Source organism: Malaya genurostris, chromosome 3, assembly GCF_030247185.1.
Source record: "Malaya genurostris strain Urasoe2022 chromosome 3, Malgen_1.1, whole genome shotgun sequence".
In the NCBI taxonomy this organism is placed as follows: Eukaryota; Metazoa; Arthropoda; class Insecta; order Diptera; family Culicidae; genus Malaya; species Malaya genurostris.
Window position 1 is genome coordinate 223,411,564 of NC_080572.1, and position 19,389 is coordinate 223,430,952.

At 35.2% G+C, this 19,389-nt stretch overlaps 1 protein-coding gene across 5 annotated transcripts in view; it reads left to right on the plus strand.

The window, feature by feature from the left end:
• Positions 1 to 19,389, plus strand: part of LOC131439177 (uncharacterized) — a 169,087-nt gene that overhangs the window by 72,302 nt on the left and 77,396 nt on the right. For all 5 annotated transcript variants that reach the window (XM_058609890.1, XM_058609895.1, XM_058609891.1 and 2 more), the window contains exon 3: positions 18,667 to 19,112. In XM_058609890.1, coding sequence (XP_058465873.1) covers positions 18,667 to 19,112 — 446 coding nt within the window. The remainder of the gene's footprint in view (positions 1 to 18,666; positions 19,113 to 19,389) is intronic.

Genomic DNA, 19,389 nt, shown 5'->3' on the forward strand with positions numbered 1-19,389 from the left:
AAATTAATTTTTGGTCGATGTTTAAAGTCAAAACAACGATTTTCACAAAAAAAACCGCCATTTTGTAGCAGTACAACGTCTCCAAAGTAACAAAAAATGAAAAAGAAACCGTTGTGGACTGGTATTTTATATGTCGAAAGTGTGTGCAAAATTTGAAAAAAAAAATTGGTGAAGTAGTTTTCGAATGACGATGGAGAAAAACGCGTTTTTTATGTATGCCAAAAGTCTTAGAATTACATGAAACGTCGAGATTTAGGGTCAACACAAAAAAAAATTCCAAGAAAATCGACTTTTTAAAAAAAATTGTTTTCGAGATGACACTAAATCTCGACGTTTCATGCAATTCTAAAATTTTTGGCATCAGAAATAAATTTTCGATTTCGGAAATTTCAAGTACGCTCCCCTGTGGTGGTTTTTCAAGATAGACAATTTTTAGGGTAGCACCCCTTACCCATATCCGGGGTGACCTTGGGTCCCATATCCCAACTTTGGATTCTGGAACTAGTCCTTTGATCAGATTTTGAAACTGAATTTAGTTTCTCAATTTAAAATCCAGTACACTGATTCAAGATTTCCACTTCAGAATACTGGAAAGAAATTCAAGATATTCAAGAATTTTAGATCTAGATTGTTATACAAACAATCTGAACCCCAAATCTGAATTTTGGAACTGACTTCTGAGCCAGAATTCAATTCTTGAACTCAGTTCCAGAATCTACTTCCTGAATTCAGAACCTGCATGCTGAAACTCAATTTGGAACTTGGATTGTGGAACTAGATTCTGTGAACTGAATTCAGTTCCTTAATTCAGATTTGGAATTCAGTTCTAGAATCAAATTCGGAACCCTTCACACAGCCCACCTGTGTTCGACTCCCAACCCCGCACATAGGATCAGAAAGTTTTCCTGGTTCGAAGAGGTGAATGACCTTAAGGTTGAAACCTCTATAATCGAAACAAAAAAATCGGAACCTGGATTCTGAAAATGAGTTTAGTTCCAGAATTCTATGTAGAATTAAATTCTTCATCTGAATTTTGAACCTAAATTTTTCAACTGAATTCTGAGCCAATCCCAGGTTCCGAATTTAGTTTTCGGATTCAGTTCCATCTCCTAAATCCCGACCAAGAATTCTGGTGTAGGAGATAAAAAAATGATGGCAAAAAGTAAAATTCAATATTAAAAAATTCCAAAAATGTCCACCATTCGTCGTTTTAAATTTCCGTGAGGTAAAATTTTGAATAATCATTTTCAACCCACTCGATAAATGAGAGATGTTTGACAATCCTTAGTAAACAACAGAAACAAAAAAATGTAGGTGGACGTTTGAGTACCCCAATTATAATAGACTGATAATAATATGACTGATAATTTAGCAGATTTTTTTTAATTAATCCAGAATTGATTGATAGTTTGATAAATAATCTGTACTTTGAAGAGAATTATTGAAAACTGTCATAGCGAAGTGTACAAAACAGTCTTTGTAGCCTTAAAATGGTACTGCAACAAAAAAACATACCAATTGAAGCTAATGCCATTCAATGTCTGGACGCAAAGAAATCGAAGTGTTGAGTACTCAGATCTGTAGTTTCCCATATAAAAACTGTCCCCGTTAAATTCCGGACACCAAAATAATAGCGGTTAAAAAAGAGTTCCTTTTCTGGCACGTATTTGACACCTTGTTCCTTATACCATTCCAGGTCATGTTTGGCCAATACAGAATTAAAGAGTCGTGGCTTCTGATAAATGGTAGCAACCGCTTACGCAAACATTCTTTCTCGTACACAACCTTATTGATAGCGCCGGTAGAAACGAACCTTTTAGATTTACGACCACAACTAAATATAGCCTGCCAAATCAGTTACTTCTTCGGGAATTTTGACACCTTCTTTATCCGGAAATGCTCGGCAACGGCGTTCTTTCACATTGCGGTATAAAAACGTCTGAACCGTTAGCTTTTTGAAACTTTAGAGCAAGTACGTTTCAACATCTATTATTGTACAAGATTTTTTTTGCAAAAATTCGAGTGAAGCTCTTTAACACAACGGAACTTTGCTTGTCATCACGGTTTAGCACCTTTTTTCACTTTGTACGCCTTCAGTCATTGTCTCTATTTCACTTTTTTGTACGTATGACTTTGGCTTTCCATCTTTGTGAGCCACATTTGGCATATAAAGATTGGGATGGCTACAACCTTTTTGTTCATTTGTTGGGAGCAAACATTTCTATTTTTTCCACTATCAACCTTCCGATCCACACAGTCAAGCGCTGATCAAATGATTTGCAAGTACGGTACTTTTCGGTAGTTTTAGTTTCTCGTCAAGCATTACCAATGAGTTCGGATTTTGCTGCCGTTCGTACAAAATGCGTTTGCGCAATTCCATTTGATACGACGTTATTTTACTGAATGTAACAAGAATGTAAAAATGTTGTACAGTGAAGCAAAGGGAAGAGTTTCAGTTGTCAAAAAAGTCTAGCATTTCAGCGATCCATGAACGTGGACGAGCTTTATGTATGCATTATTCTTACACTACCCTTGACCCCACGGATACCGTAATCACAAATTTTTAAATTAAACTATTCTGAATTAAAAATAATAACAATAAAAACCCGAACAAAGCATAACTCCATTTGCGGTCTGAAAAACTTTATCGAGAACGTTGTTCAAACTAAAATGACTTGTGACTAGGATAAAAAGTTTTATAATACTTATAAAGCCTAGCAAATCAGAATACGGACGGGCAGCCAGCGAACAGAAGCAGGTGATGAACCTAACTAAAATCCTTTCCTTATAAACAAGACGAGCATCAAATGTCAGAGCTTTTTCAATGCCCACAGGGACCCATACGAGATTGGTTTTGTATTGTTGAAACTTTAGGATGACACTCCAACTCGTCCAGCAACTTATTATGCATATTGAAAAAAAAATCAAAAATTCGCTTTAAACTTCACCATACCACTAGCAAATTGCTTTTCTTTGCTTGTCACGTGACGGATACAAAAACCATCACGTTGTCGCATCCAGCATCCGCTTTGCTCTGCCAGTCATTCCGATCAAAAGATAGGGTGAAAACTAAAAAATAATATCCTGAAGCTGCTAGTGCCCTGTCAGTTGTTTGTTGTGAGTTGAATGTTTGTGTTTCTGACTTGGTGTCGGCTGTTTGTCACCTTGTCACAGAATTTGAATATGTTTCAAGTTTGGGCCGGATGTGGAGGCAAAAGTTTACAAAATCCGGTTGAGAGTACACAGATGATTGAATAGGAACGTTATAATCAATGAAATTATTTCAACTAGTGGTTCGAGCACCATTCAGAACATCTCTTAGCTTGTTTCCATTGTTTCCTTTTGAATGTCATTTACGTCATTTAATTTAGGCAAGTGGTTACTGCTCTCAGTTACTAGCAAATACCGCAACGATGGAAACTATTTAAATTTAGAAGAAATCAAGTGGTTCAGCCGAAAGCCATTCCGCCGAAAGTCATTTCGTCGAAAGCCATTTCGTCGAAAACCATTTCGTCGAAAGCCATTTCGTCGAAAACCATTTCGTCGAAAACCATTTCGTCGAATATCTTTTCGCCAAAAGCCGAAAATCATTTCGCCGAAAGCTGTTTCGCTGGATGAGTAATTTTTTTCGAAAAGATTATTAAACTGAAAATATCGCAGAAGCAAAAAATTTATTTAAACAACAGAGCATGAATTTATTTAAACGACTGTAAAAGCAACGTAATATTACGATCTATTCGACTCTAGCAGACTCTAAATTTTTTTTTTGTCGGTGTCTTTGGGTACTGCACAGTGACAAAATGCGTACGCACAAACTAAACGTTTTTATTGAAATGATGGCACCCGATTTATTATGCAAACAGCCGATGATGATGGTAAATAAGCTTTGCTAGGAACTGTTGACCCTCGATTAAGTATGTTTTCATTGAAGATTTGATACCGCAAATCAACATTGTCACCAATACTGGTCCGATACGGTACTGTATGCTAATCCTTGTTAAACCAAAATAATTGACCACAGACAGATAGCACAACGCATTTCCGGTGCAGTGTCTTCTTTGTCCTCACATAGTGAATTTGGATTAGAATTCTTTGTTACAATGAAGCAACGGAGCAAAGGCTATTGCATATTTTTCTTGTGGTGTCACAAAATAAAACCCATGGAACCGAAAAATAAAGTGCTTCAAAATCATACTGCATTGCCGTTTGACTTTGACTTGGCTTAGTACTATGCAACATTCAGCAACCAAAAGTGACAAAAGCACTTGTTCAAGGTGAGCTTTATGCAACTAGTTGTGGGTGACCAGATGTGTGGGATCCCGTTTTGAGCTTCATATCAGCAACGAAGCCCATACCAAAAGCAATAGCGGAAGTAATGAGCACAGGTTGTGCTAAGCAGAAGTGAACGATTTTCTGTACCATCATACCTTGCATCAGGATGTTGGTGAAAGTTCAGAAAACCGAATTTCAATTTCATTCTACTATAACAGTAACGAACAATTTTGAGACAGAGTTTGAAAGCGAATCCAAATTGTTTGATCGCAAAATGTGTCAGGATTAAACAAGCACAATCAGTAATACAAAACGATTATTAACGACAATATATTCCCATAACGACGCCAACCCAGTGCAATTAACCGTGTGGTCAAGACTGTATTTATTGAAAATTGGATTCCGACAACAATAACGTTGCACAAAGTACGTGAGACACAATTTGTCCGTTCGGTTTAGTTTTGATATTCAATTGCATCCGACTGTCGGTTTCTACCGTGCACATGAATAAATGATTCTAAATAATGTTGCGATACCTTCGAGACTAGCTTCTAAAGAAGAAGTTTCATTTTATTATGAACACTAAATAAATAGCAACGCTCTTATGTATACTTTATTGCTATGCATAATTAGATATAGGTTTCAGTTATGAGTATACAAAACAAATACAAATTTGTTAGCTTGCAGCGGTTCTAGAAGAATCTTTTCGCAATTCCAGTATTCAAAGCTCCTGTGTTGCTTTGTCTTGCATTGTGTTGACAATCGTAGCAAATTGTAAAACAATTTCATCGTGTTTCCTGCATATGTCATTAACGGAAGGCCAACGACTCTGATTCTTTCGTGAAATTTTCGATATCAACATATGAGGATAGGAATATTCTTCAAGTGAACGATGTAACTATTGGTACCTGATTTATACCCCATCATTTTATACAAAATTGGTATTTGTGCTTCAATAGGAGTCTGGAATATCCGAACAATAAAAGCCGTATAAAATATTAAGTTACAAGAAGTGCACAAGTAAACCAGAAGTAACAAGTAAACCTGCAGTTCACCGTTACAGTTATTTTATTCTAATTTTTTTCAACCGTTTTCTACACACACTTGTCGTCTTTCTGGTGATTTGTGAATACATTACCAGAAGAATTCACCGATTTTGGTGTTTAACGCTTAGGTGAGCAATTTTCGCAAATTTTCGTAAAAATCGAAGCATTGCTCTTAAAATACATGGGCCAACTAGATAAAAAATAGTAGCAGGGTAGGGCCAAGTCTGTTGAATAGCAAGAAAACTTCCCAGTGTGTCGCGGAAGCAATGATCAGTGCTAATAAAAGTCATTTTCATTGACTCAAAATAGACGAAAATGACGTGAAATTACTGTCACTCTCAGCTTCGCTTGCAAACTATGAGAACGAAACCCATGTCCAGTCAATGACATAAGCGGGAGAGTAGTTTCAAAATTGTGTTTTTTCTTTCATTTGCCCTTTCAGTCATTTGTAGTTTTCAGTAAAAATACCATAGTATGCAGTGTCGATATTCAACCGAAGTTGTGAGAATCGAAAGTGACAGAAAAAGGTTACACAATAAATTTTACCTGTTAGTGCTCGAATTTGTAGTAGTTTTGGTTTCCAAAGAGGTTTATTTTCAAAGTTAGTATTTCTTATGCAAATTTTTCGGTAGAATCGATTTATGATAGTTAGAAGATCCGCAAAATTCACGCTCATGCCCGCTTTGCTCTAATACCTCTTTTTTCTGACTTTACTTTGAAAACTAACTGTGAAACTCAGAGAAAAATTCAATTCAACCAACCGAAAAGTATTCCTGACATGCTCATAAGTTAGAAAAATGGATTGTATTTACTAAGATTGACCGCAAACAACTATATTCTGTGTTACCTCGAGTCATCTTCTTCCGTGAATTTACAGAAAAAAGTTCTACTGATCGGTGTTTGGACCAATTTTGGTTAAACAAGACAGTTCTATGTTTCGCATATAACTTCAAATAATAATTTACAGATAGTGTTCATGATCGCATGCTTCGTGCTACATCGTTTTACCCCAATTTTCCGACAAATATAATTTTATGTTGAATTCAGATTTACAATCCCGAAGCAGATCCAATATGACCTACCAATATTGGTTCATATTACGTGCAAAACATCTGTGATCCAATTAAACACAATGGGAATGACAGTACTAGCCTGTTTAACCCGTTTTATCCAAATTTAATTCATAAGTACTATTTCTGTTTAAACTTTTTTTCGCATACCGAAAGCAGACAAAATCTTAAGACTCAGTTAAAGAATAAATTGGGGTAAAACGGTATAACAAGATTCGTGCGGTCATTGAATTCATTTGTAATCCTATTTTCAGGTCTTTTTTCGTAATATCAATCGATTTTCATCAACCGCAATCAGCCTGCTTTCGGTATGCGAGAGAAAGTTTAACCATAAATACAACTTTTGATATAAATTGGGGTAAAATGGTTAAACAGTCTAGTACTGTCATTCCCATTGTGTTTAATTGGATCACAGATGTTTTGCACGTATTATGAAACAATATTGATAGATCGCATTGGATCTGCTTTTGGATTGTAGATCATATTTCAACTGAATATTATAACAAGAAAAGAAATGTGGTAAAACGGTGCAATAAGTTTTCTGCTGTCAATAAAACTATATGCAATCGATTTGTTAGACTTTTTTACATCGGAAACACTCTATTCGCTCTTCTGCAAGTTCTTCGGTTTCATTTTATATAGTTGAGCTTGAATACAATGCAGTATAAAAAGGGAACTTGGGGTAAAATGAACATGATAGCGTTTCGTGCGGTCCTTCTAAATACATGAAATCGATTTCACTGACCATTTTACACCAAAAAAGTGCTTTGTGGTCAGCTGTCATGCCTCCAAAAAAATCGTCGTGTTTTTGATCCATTTTTCCCACTGTGCAGTGGTTCAAAAGCCCAATTTTACGCTCCAAATTGATAACTCTTCAAAAACGTGGTTTTCGAGGTACAGCAAAGTTGCTCAGAATAGCAGGCGCCATATTTTGAAAATTTTTATTTATGTGATTAATCCCCCTAAAAGTGATATAAAACTATTATTATAGCTCAGTGTGCACAACTTCGACAAAGCTATGCGGAAAGTCATTTCAAACAAATTTATAGAAGGTACTATTCCTGTAACTCGAGTTTAATTCATGAGACAATGTTATTTCTGAAAACGGTGTCCTGAAACCAGTTTTTGTGAGAAAACTTATATATTTTTATGATCTATGAGTTTTTCATGCTATACAAAGTTTTTCATTATTAAAAACTACACAACTTTCTAAAATATACTATGCCGCTACAATCTCAGTTTTTAATGAAAAAGAGTCATCTATAATTTTTTATTTTACATAATTTCAACTTGTCTATCATCAAAAGGCACTGAACGGTTCATATGAGGCCTCTTACATATAAAACTACTTCAAAAGAGCTTTCATACCGTCATTACTATAGAGGAGGCAATTATTACTATCAAGCAATGATTGAGGGTCACTCAATTCACATGTAGCATATTCACCGCCAGCAATTCCCTGTGAAAACGATATACGATCTCTTGATACAACAAAAATAAACGATGAAAAATTGTATTGAATAAGTTTATCGGGGTAACAAGTAACAATGTAATTTAAATAGATTTTAGTGGGAGATTATTTTTATCATACGAATTACAATTTTTAAAGACAAAAAACCTGTCGTAGTTCACCTAGTGGTGTAATGATGCCTTTCTCATATTACTTATTTTCTTCTACATTGAAATACTACAATTTAAAAAGTTTAGAAAAGAGTTTTGAAGATTTCTGTTGCCCAATATAAAGAGAAAGCCTATGAAAAAAATATTCCTGAAATTGATATTATTACACTAAGCACCCTACCTCAAAAATCAGGGGTTTGATCCGAATGAAAATTGGAATATCTTAAGACCTTTCAGTAAAATCTAAGATGGTGAAAATCGGTTCTGCCATCCCCGAGAAAGTGAGTGACATAATTTTCACATTTTTGGTGCATATCATCATACAATTCTGGATCCGGAAGTCGAACCCAAATGTTATTCAGGAACTTTGTATGGGACCATAAGACCTTTCATTTGCATCTAAGTTTGTGAGAATCGATTTATCATCTCAGAGAAAAGTTAATAAAAATAAAGTAGCGAATCAGGATCGACTTGCTCCGATTTGGATGCAATCTATACACGTCTTCTGTATGGCAAGCCATTAATATTTCACCGTTTTGACTCCAGACTACTAGGGTGAATGAATTTTATGCAAATGGTTGTGCTTAACGCTTGTTACTTGTACTAGAATTGAGCTCAAAAAGAAGTAGTAGAAAAGCAATAGGGTGCTCTAAAAATATTATGCACTGACGAAAAGGCGTTTGAAGGATATTTCAATTGTTAGAAAATTAACCAAAACCAATTTATAATGTTTTCTGCCGTATTTTAACTTCCAGTAAGTGCAGTGTATTCAACCTCTGTGTCATCACACAATGATATCGAATAATTACTTAATAGTAATAATGCTTAGATTACTGTCTTATTAGATTTAGTTATTGTCAAAGAATTACACTTTTTTTATTTGAAAGATATTTTTTATTCAAGCTCTACGTGACCGTTTGAGCTGAGTTTTTAGATAAAAAAATTTTTGTATTGGATCTCGTTGTCACCCTTTTTCTAGGGGGAGAGGAGCTTCCATTTACCTTCTGCGAGGACTGAGGGGCAGTTTGTTCGTGGTTCGTCTCGTCATCCATTGCCGCATGGGTGGTATTGTTGTTGATTTCGTTGCTAGTTGCTGTAGATGCGCCTTGTTGTACATTGTTTGCAGTTGCTGGTTGGTTGGATGGTAAGTTTTTACCTGCAGCTAATTTACTTTGTTCTATAGGGGATACGTTGGATGGTTTCGTTGAAGGGGATGCTTCACTGTTGTTGGTGACTGTTACATGTGTACTGGGTTTGCTTTGGATTGATGTGAAGGAAATATTGACATGTTTCCATCTGATTGTCATAGGTAACAAGTGATTTGCACGGGACGAAAGTCACATAAGAAGGTATAGGCCTCTTCAAGCGCATGCGTAACAAACGTACGCCATTTAGAATACCGGGGAAACAAATTCTTCCACTTTTCTTTTTCGATGGAGGATATTTCTCCGTCTTGGGACATAGTTTTACGAATATAAGGATCGATGACGCTTGAGGGAAGATCATGCACACGCACTTCTATAGCACTATCTTCCATATATACTGGAATGTTGTACCTAATGTTTTCGTGCTCCGCATAGTGCACATTGTTATTGTCTTTTGCGAATTGAATTGCATCCAACTCTTTATAAAACTGGATGTAAACAACATTAGTTGTCTTATTCCATTGACATACGTTTAATGTCAAGATGCATTTGCTCCTTAAGCAAACCTTCAAGTATTCTTTCGTGTCGGCGGTAGCTTTTGTTCGTTTGGTTCGCTCATTTTCGAGGTTGTTCTATTGTTCACTACACAATACTGTACTTGGTTTCTTCCGTCCCGAACGTAAGCGGTTTTGTTTCATCGACTGACTTGGATGAGATGTGGAAGTGAACTGAAAGAATTACAGTTGATGAAAATTAGACCTTCGGATGACAGCAAGTTGGACAGCAAAATCCATTATTTTACTGAGGTAAAATAGAAGATGGTACTGGTTAAAATTGTCAAACTTTTTAATGAAAACTTCAAATCCACCGGGCAATAGATAATGTTGCCAAGGCTAATTACATAAGTGAAATCCCACGGATTAACGTTTCAAAACAACACAAGCTGCAAAACCAACTCATTCGATCAAAATTGTTGTTTCTGTTTGGAAGATCATGAAAAGATAATTGAATTTTCGATCACTAAATATTTGAACTGTTTAGTTCTATTCGCTTGAATCGATACGAAAAATTACTTCATCGCTTTAGATGCAATAATATCAAAACTCTTTTCAAAGTTGGCCCAGTAGTAGCTGCTCGAAACCTGACCAATTTCGTATAGATTTGCTTGCAATTCAGTTTGCAATGTACGAGGTCTGTTCAAAAAGTTCCCGGAATTTTTTAATTGCGCGCGTCTGGAGAGTCCGGTGGTCAACTTTTTTTTTATTGTGTTGGTACATATGTCCCTAATGTATGGTGAAATTTTCAGCTGTATTCATTGTTTACATTCTGTCTTGTAGCGGCTGGTGCAGACGTGTTTTTTTGAGCTCGGCGATTTTTGTTAGTTTAAACAATGGAAGAATTGAAGAATTTGTATTAAATTTTGCGTGAAAAATGAAATAAAGTGTAACCAAGTGTGCGAAATGTTACAGAGAGCCTACGGTGAGTCTGCTATGAAAAAAACAAGTGTTTACGAGTGGTATAAGCGTTTCCAAGATGGCCGCGAAGACGTTGAAGACGACGAACGCTCCGGTCGACCCAGCACGTCAATAATCGATGAAAATGTGGGAAAAGTGGAAAAAATGATTATGGATGATCGCCGAATCACTATTAGAGAAGTTGCTGATGAAGTTGGCATATCAATTGGCTCATGCCATCATATTTTTTCAAATGTTTTGGGCATGAAACGAGCGGCAGCAAAATTCGTTCCAAAACTGCTGAATTTTGATCAAAAACACAAACGCATTACCATCGCTCAGGAGCTGTTAAACGACGTCAACGACGATCCAAATTTACTTGAAAGGGTCATAACTGGTGATGAAACATGGGTGTACGGTTATGATGTCGAAACAAAAGCACAATCGTCCACGTGGAAGCACCCAACGTCACCAGGACAAAAATCGCCGAGCTCAAAAAAACACGTCTACACCAGCCGTTACAAGACAGAATGTAAACAATGAATACAGCTGAAAATTTCACCATACATTAGGGACATATGTACCAACACAATAAAAAAAATGTTGACCACCGGACTCTCCAGACGCGCGCAATTATAAAATTCCGGGAACTTTTTGAACAGACGTCGTATGTATACAGAACAAAAAAAGATAAGAAAAGCCTTTGGTGAGGCATAAACTTACATGACGATTACTCTACTGCAGTAAACTTCACATGCAAACACACAACCTTCGCTGACGTACAGAACGGGTAGCATTCAGTTCTTCATCCGTTTCTCTTCCAATCGGAGCTCAATTCAACCACCACCGTCAGTTTATCTTTTGAAATAACATATATCTTGCAATTGAATGAGAGAGCGGCTTTCAAATGAAGTTCATGTTAATATTCGACTTGGTTCAAGATAATGGATGAAAGATGAACCAGTTATGATAACTGAAATATCAATTACAAAATAAACATAAATTATTTGTTCCCTCTTTCAATTTTTATTTTTAATACAATGGAACACATCTCAATACACTTCAAACAGTCAAAATTGTCGATTCAAACTTGTTGGTTGATAAATGAGAACCGCCACCCTCTATTTATAATTCTGGTTGAAGAAAGTTATGGTCATCGAGTTGATGTACATGCCTATTCATTCTAACTTGCTCACTACCAACAGTGAAGAAAATGAAGCAGGTAGACTAGTTGGCGCGTGAAACTGAGCAATTAAAACTTCAAGTGACTAGGTACGGATATTCAATTGACAATGAATTCTGGAAGCTTCATTTCAGTACGGCAACAAAAGTCAAATGGATATACCGGTTGTCAATGGCCATAAATTTCATTTTCGTCTAATAATATTCAATTGAAATTAAGTTTTACCGCACTGGTAGCAATATGTGTACAAAACGTAACAATATGTGATTCATGGAGAACTATTAACCTCTAAAAGCATATTGTTGCTGTTTTGGCAACATACCAGTTTTCGTGAATTGAAATTTGAACAAATAAACTATTCCAATTTCCAACATTTCTTGGTACTGTTACCGATTCAGTCGATGGTTAGGGTTATGCGAAGAACAGTTTTTTTTCATTCAGGGGTTAACCAAATTTTGTGCTAGGGTACATAACCGATGTTGATATGTTTACGTTTCGTCTTTGACTCATCAGTGCATAGCAGTTCAAATTGAACTGCTTTATGCAAAACTCGGCACGTAAAGTTTCTGCTACTTACAGAACACTTGTTTTCTTTGCATCAATTTGAACTGCTATGCACTGATGAGTCAAAGACGAAACGTAAACATATCAGTTTTTTTTTTGTTTTTTTTTTTATATTTTGCATATTTGAGTAAGTGTTGTTTCAGGTTTAATTTTTCATCATATAGTTTAAACGGATACACCGAAACCTCTCTTTACGAAATAAACGGGGGTTCATAAATGGAGGTAGTTCGTAAAAAAAGTTTACGTTATTTGGAATTTACTTCGTGAAAAAAGTTTTGTGCCATCAATGTGGAAACCCTGAATTATATGACCATTTTCGGAACGGATGTGATAAGTGGGTGCAAGAAAATGATGTTTGCGATCGTTTCAAAATCAAAGATGGCTACTTCCGGTTTATTGATATTCCTTAAAAAACTCTCCAATATGGGTATTCTCGGAACGGATTTGATGAGTAGATTTCAGAAAACGATGTTTGAAGTGGTTCTGATTCCAATACGGCAACTTCCGGTTTATTGATATCACTTAAGAACGCTTATAATATGGATATTTTTGGAACGGTTTTGATGAGTAGATGTTGAAAAACGACGTTTGAGGTGATTCTGAATTTCAATATGGCGACTTCTGGTTTATTTATAATTCTTAAATGCCATTACAGTATGATTATTTTTGGAAAGGGTTTGATGGTTTAAATTCCAAGATGGCGACTTCCGGTTTATGTTATTCAATATATGTAATTTTGGAAGAGTTATCAAACAATATGGGTATTTTCAGAAAAGGTTTGATGAGCAGATGTCGGAAAACGATGTTTGAAGTTTCTGAATTCCTTGATGACGACTTCCGGGTTATTTATAATCCCTAAAAACCCCTACAATAAGGGTATTTTCGGATCGGATTTGATAATTAGATACCGGAGAATGATATTCTTCAAGTTCCTAAGTAAAAACAATAAACCGGAAGTCGCCATCTTGAGTTTCCAAATACCACCAACATCATTTTCCGGAAAATACTATTTGAACCCGTTCCGAAAATACCCATATTTAAGTAGTTTCCGTGGAATATAAATGAGCTGGAAATCTTTTTCATTGTATGCTAAAACCTCTTTTTACGTCAGTCGGTGTTGAACAGTCGTTCGCACCGCACGCGTATAGCAACTGGCTCCTGGAAATTTTTTTCTGGCTACCTAGAGTTTCATTGATTCAAGGCTTCAGTCTTTTTCAAGCCTACCTGAATCACTAACAGTCTTTTTAAAGACTAACAATTAGTCAGCCTTTCTCAAGACTATACAAAGAGTGATATTAGAGTGACTAAGTGATACAAAATTTCATTCATTTCAAAAATGCCTGCGTCCAACCGGAAAGGCAACAAGCCTAAGGCTAAAAATAATTCAATACGGAATAAATCACAATCCGTTATTCAACATTTTTCTAATAACATTCACGATCTTATCACCAAAAATTGTCATATGGATATACGGTGTTTGAAATGTGGTAATGAAACCACTGATAAATTTTCATGTTCAAATTGCAATGGAAATCATAAATCTAATTATTTGAAATGTCCTGTCAGGGAAAAAATTTAAACGCTCGTTCGCTTAGACAACAAGTCAAATCAACGACCTTAAATTTACAGAACATACCTGAAAATCAAAAAACCGTTACAAATGCCACGCCTAATTCTTCTGAGGCACTTAGGGTAACAGAGGTATTTTGGCCCACTCTAGGATTGATTTTATTTTGGCCCACTTTGAATAAATATCCACCAAATGTTGTAATATCTTTGAAAAACCCTTCCGCAATGGGTAATTTTATGTGATTAGATTCAAATTTATGCAACATCGGTTACTTAACATCGATAAAATCCGATAAAATTGATAAAGTTTGTTAGGTGGGCCAAAATATATGAAGTGGCCAAAACACCTCTGTTACCCTATTTCTTCGAATTTAAAACAAAAAACAGGTACGCCTTCCAACTCGTCTTCTAACGAAAACAATTTATTGACGCGTAGATCGACCTCGTCATCATCTTCTTCTAATTGTGAGTCCTATTGAAAATGAAGTCACACTGAAATATGATCATATTTCATTTTCAACAAGTGTTTTTCATTAGCTTACTTCCCAAAAAGATGGAAAAACGCTAAAGTAATTCCTATCCTAAAACCTGATAAAAACCCAGCAGAAACATCAAGTTATCGCCCAATTAGCTTACTTTCTTCTATCAGTAAACTTTTTGAAAAAATTATCTTGTTAAGAATGATGACTCATATAAATGAGAATTCAATTTTTTTACCAGAGCAGTTTGGATTTCGTCATGAACATTCAACTACTCATCAACTTGTCAGAGTAACGAACATGATAAAATCAAATAAATCTTCTGGGTTATCCACTGCAGTTGCTCTTCTGGACATAGAAAAAGCATTCGACAGTGTTTGGCACAAAGGTTTAATAGCAAAAATGTCTGATTTCCAGTTTCCTATTTATTTGATCAAAATGATTCAAAATTATTTAACTGATCGTACTCTTCAGGTTAGCTATCAGAATTGTAAATCTGAATTGCTACCCGTACGAGCCGGTGTTCCGCAGGGTTCGAGTGTAGCTCCAATCTTGTATAATATTTTCACTTCTGATCTTCCAAATCTACCCGTTGGTTGTCAGAAATCGCTATTCTGTGACGACACAAGTCTGTTAGCCACAGGTAGAAATCTAAGAGTGATCTGCAGTCGCCTACAAAGAAGTTTAAATATTTTCAGTGATTATCTGTCAAAATGGAAAATTAAACCAAATGCAGCAAAAACGCAATTAATTATCTTTCCTCACAAGCCAAGAGCTTCTTTTCAAAAACCAAACAATAATCACATTCTCAAATTGAATGGCTTGGAATTGACATGGTCTGATCAAGCTAAATACTTAGGTTTAACGTATGACAAAAAAATCACTTTCAAGGATCACATTGAAGGAATCCAGGCAAAGTGTAATAAATATATTAAATGTTTATATCCTCTTATAAACAGAAATTCTAAGCTCTGTCTAAAAAACAAATTGTTAATTTATAAACAAATTTTCAGACCAGCCATGCTTTATGCGGTACCAATTTGGTCAAGCTGTTGTTCCACCAGGAAGAAAACGCTTCAAAGGATTCATAATAAAATTCTGAAAATGATTCTGAAGCGTCCTCCCTGGTTTAGTACAAATGAGTTACACAGACTCACAAATATAGAACCATTAGATGTAATGTCACATAATATTATAAGCAAATTCCGACAAAAATCGATGCAATCTTCAATTGAATCGATTCGCTCTCTGTATTAGTTAGTAAGTTAGTATATAAGTTCCTTTTCCCCATTACACAATACAAGTAGGTTTAGAATTTTCCCTACACAAAAATCTCAGAATTGTGGAAGCAAATGATGTCTTCATGGTAATAACCAAATCATATATATATATATATATATATATATATATATATATATATATATATATATATATATATATATATATATATATATATATATATATATATATATATATATATATATATATATATATATATATATATATATATATATATATATATATATATATATATATATATATATATATATATATATATATATATATATATATATATATATATATATATATATATATATATATATATATATATATATATAACAGGGCTGAAAAGTCACCACTTGTGGCTGAACACCCAATTTAAATCTTAATAATTTAATTTTAACTCATATTCCAATAAATAGTTATTTAAAAAAAAAAAAAAAAAATGATCATATTTCAACCCGATGTCAACAAGATGACATTATTGAGACGAATTTTGATGAAATTTAATCAATTATTAGGAAACTTAAAAACATGAAGGCTCCTGGTAATGATGGAATTTTTAATATTCCTATTAGAAATCTTCCCGATTTTACCTTGAGACTCCTGGTTAAAATTTTCAACAAGTGTTTTTCATTAGCTTACTTCCCAAAAAGATGGAAAAACACTAAAGTAATTCCTATCCTTAAACCTGATAAAAACCCAACAGAAACATCATGTTATCGACCAATTAGCTTACTTTCTTCTATCAGTAAACTTTTTGAAATAATTATCTTGTTGAGAATGATGTCTCATATAAATGAGAATTCAATTTTTTTACCAGAGCAGTTTGGATTTCGTCATGAACATTCAACTACTCATCAACTTGTCAGAGTAACGAACATGATAAAAACAAATAAATCATCTGGGTTATCCACTGGAGTTGCTATTCTAGACATAGAAAAAGCATTCGACAGTGTTTGGCACAAAGGTTTAATAGCAAAAATGTCTGATTTAGAGTTTCCTATTTATTTGATCAAAATGATTTAAAATTATTTAATTGATCGTACTCTTCAGGTTAGCTATCAGAATTGTAAATCTGAATTGCTACCCGTACGAGCAGGTGTTCCGCAGGGTTCGAGCGTAGCTCTAGTCTTGTATAATATTTTCACTTCTGATCTTCCAAATCTACCCGTTGGTAGTCAGAAATCGCTATTCTGTGACGACACAAGTCTGTTAGCCACAGGTAGAAATCTAAGAGTGATCTGCAGTCGCAAACAAAGAAGTTTAAATATTTTCAGTGATTATCTGTCAAAATGGAAAATTAAACCAAATGCAGCAAAAACACAATTAATTATCTTTCCTCATAAGCCAAGAGCTTCTTTTCTAAAACCAAACAATAATCATATTCTCGAATTGAATGGTTTGGAATTGACATGGTCTGATCAAGCTAAATACTTAGGTTTAACGTATGACAAAAAACTCACTTTCAAGGATCACTTTGAAGGAATCCAGGTAAAGTGTAATAAATATATTAAATATTTATATCCTCTTATAAACAGAAATTCTAAGCTCTGTCTAAAAACAAATTGTTAATTTATAAACAAATTTTCAGACCAGCCATGCTTTATGCAGTACCAATTTGGTCAAGTTGTAGTTCCACCAGGAAGAAAACGCTTAAATGATTGTGAAGCATCCTCCCTGGTTTAGTACAAATGACTTACACAGACACACAAATGTAGAACTATTAGATGTAATATCACATAATATTATAAGCAAATTCCCAAAAAAATCGATGCAATCTTCAATTGAATCGACTCGCTCTCTATATTAGTTAGCAAGTTAGTATATAAGTTCCTTTTCCCCATTACACAATACAAGTAGGTTTGGAATTTTCCCTACACAAAAATCTCAGAATTGCGGAAGCAAATGCGGAAGTCCTCATGGTAATAACCAAATCATATATATATATATATATATATATATATATATATATATATATATATATATATATATATATATATATATATATATATATATATATATATATATATATATATATATATATATATATATATATATATATATATATAATAGGGCTGAAAAGTCACCACCTGTGGCTGAACACCCAATTTAAATCTTAATAATTTAATTCTAACTCATATTCCAATAAATAGTCATTTAAACAAAAAAAACTCTTTTTACGAAGTAGGTTCAAAACAAAATTTTTTCGTAGTTTGGAATTTGGTTCGTAAAAAAGAGTTACGTAAAACGAGGTAACGTATAAAAAGTGTTCGTAAACGAAGGTTTGGGTGTATTCATAATTTTGAGCGAAATAATCGTCATAAATTGAAACAAAAATGATATGCTAACAATGTGAGCAGTTGAGGTAAAATATAATAAAATAAATGTACTTAAAAATTCAATATTTTCTTGAAACTATACCAAACTAGAGATGTTGTACGCATTAGAGGTGTGTAGATGTGCTGACATATTTCGTCAAACATCAAACTTAACGACAATTAGCGAATCGTGGATGCATGCTCATATAAATTGAAAAGTCAATTTTACAAAAGCGCAGCAAGTCATCAAGTAACGCCGATCGTAAACCTGATATGATGAAAAATTATTATACTCGTCAATGGCCATTCATTCCAGTCTCATTAAACATTCTTGGTATAAAGAGAAAAGATGTGATTTTTTCATGTAATGTGTCATACAAACATTTGCCGACATCCACACCCAAATGTGAGAGAGAAAAAGAAACACCACTGAAACGCTACCTGGGGCAATAAACTTTTCGTTTCGATTTTATGGCAAATTGCCACAGCATCACACCGAAAGCCATTTGTTTGTCACACGAAAATCCAACCGAACGACTGCAATAAAACTTGCATTCATAACCAGGCATATTTCTGTCGCAGTCGCAATTTATGCTGAAACTATACAGACGCAATAACAGCCAATGACATGTATCTTTCTTTGTCTTCCTGTTCTATTGCAGGTTATATCAAGTACGATGTTCACTGCGAGTATCACCCCGACTGCCGGTTCAGGTGGAGACATGTCTTCCGGACGCGTCGGCAACGACGGGAGTGCCTTCAGCTGCCCCGGTTGCGTCTGGTTCCGTCCCAGCCAGCGGCGCTCCTGGAACGGGATCCATCGGTTTGCTGAACGGCAGCAACAATGCACCCGGCTCCGCCTCCAGCAGTGCCAACACACCCAATTCTACCAATTCCTCCACCGGTTGCAACGCAGGAACGACGAGCAGCAGTGGAACGGGCAGCACAAACACCACTGCCGGTCCGGGAGGTTCGCCCACCACCGGGAGTACCGGCTCCACTGCAACTATCATCGACGACTGTGGCGCCTCGCGTGTGTTCCAGATTCTCTATCGCAACGAAGAAGTGTCGCTACGTGATGTTATCATGTTCCGTGCCCATTTACTAGGTAATTTTATGCAACCCGACGCGATCCAATGAATGTTTGGTATAAATCTAAATCACTGTTGGGTTGGGCGAGGGCTGTACTTACTTCTGGGAAACACGTATATCTCATTTACTACAAAAAAATCCCTCATGTTGAACCTACAAGCATTCAATGCAGCAGTTTCCACATATAGAAAAACAAGCCAGACCACACCATTTTGGTCATTAAATCTCGAATGACCTCCAGAACGAGTGCTTTGCGTCTACTTTCAGATTGTCGCTAGTTTTTTCCACTCCCA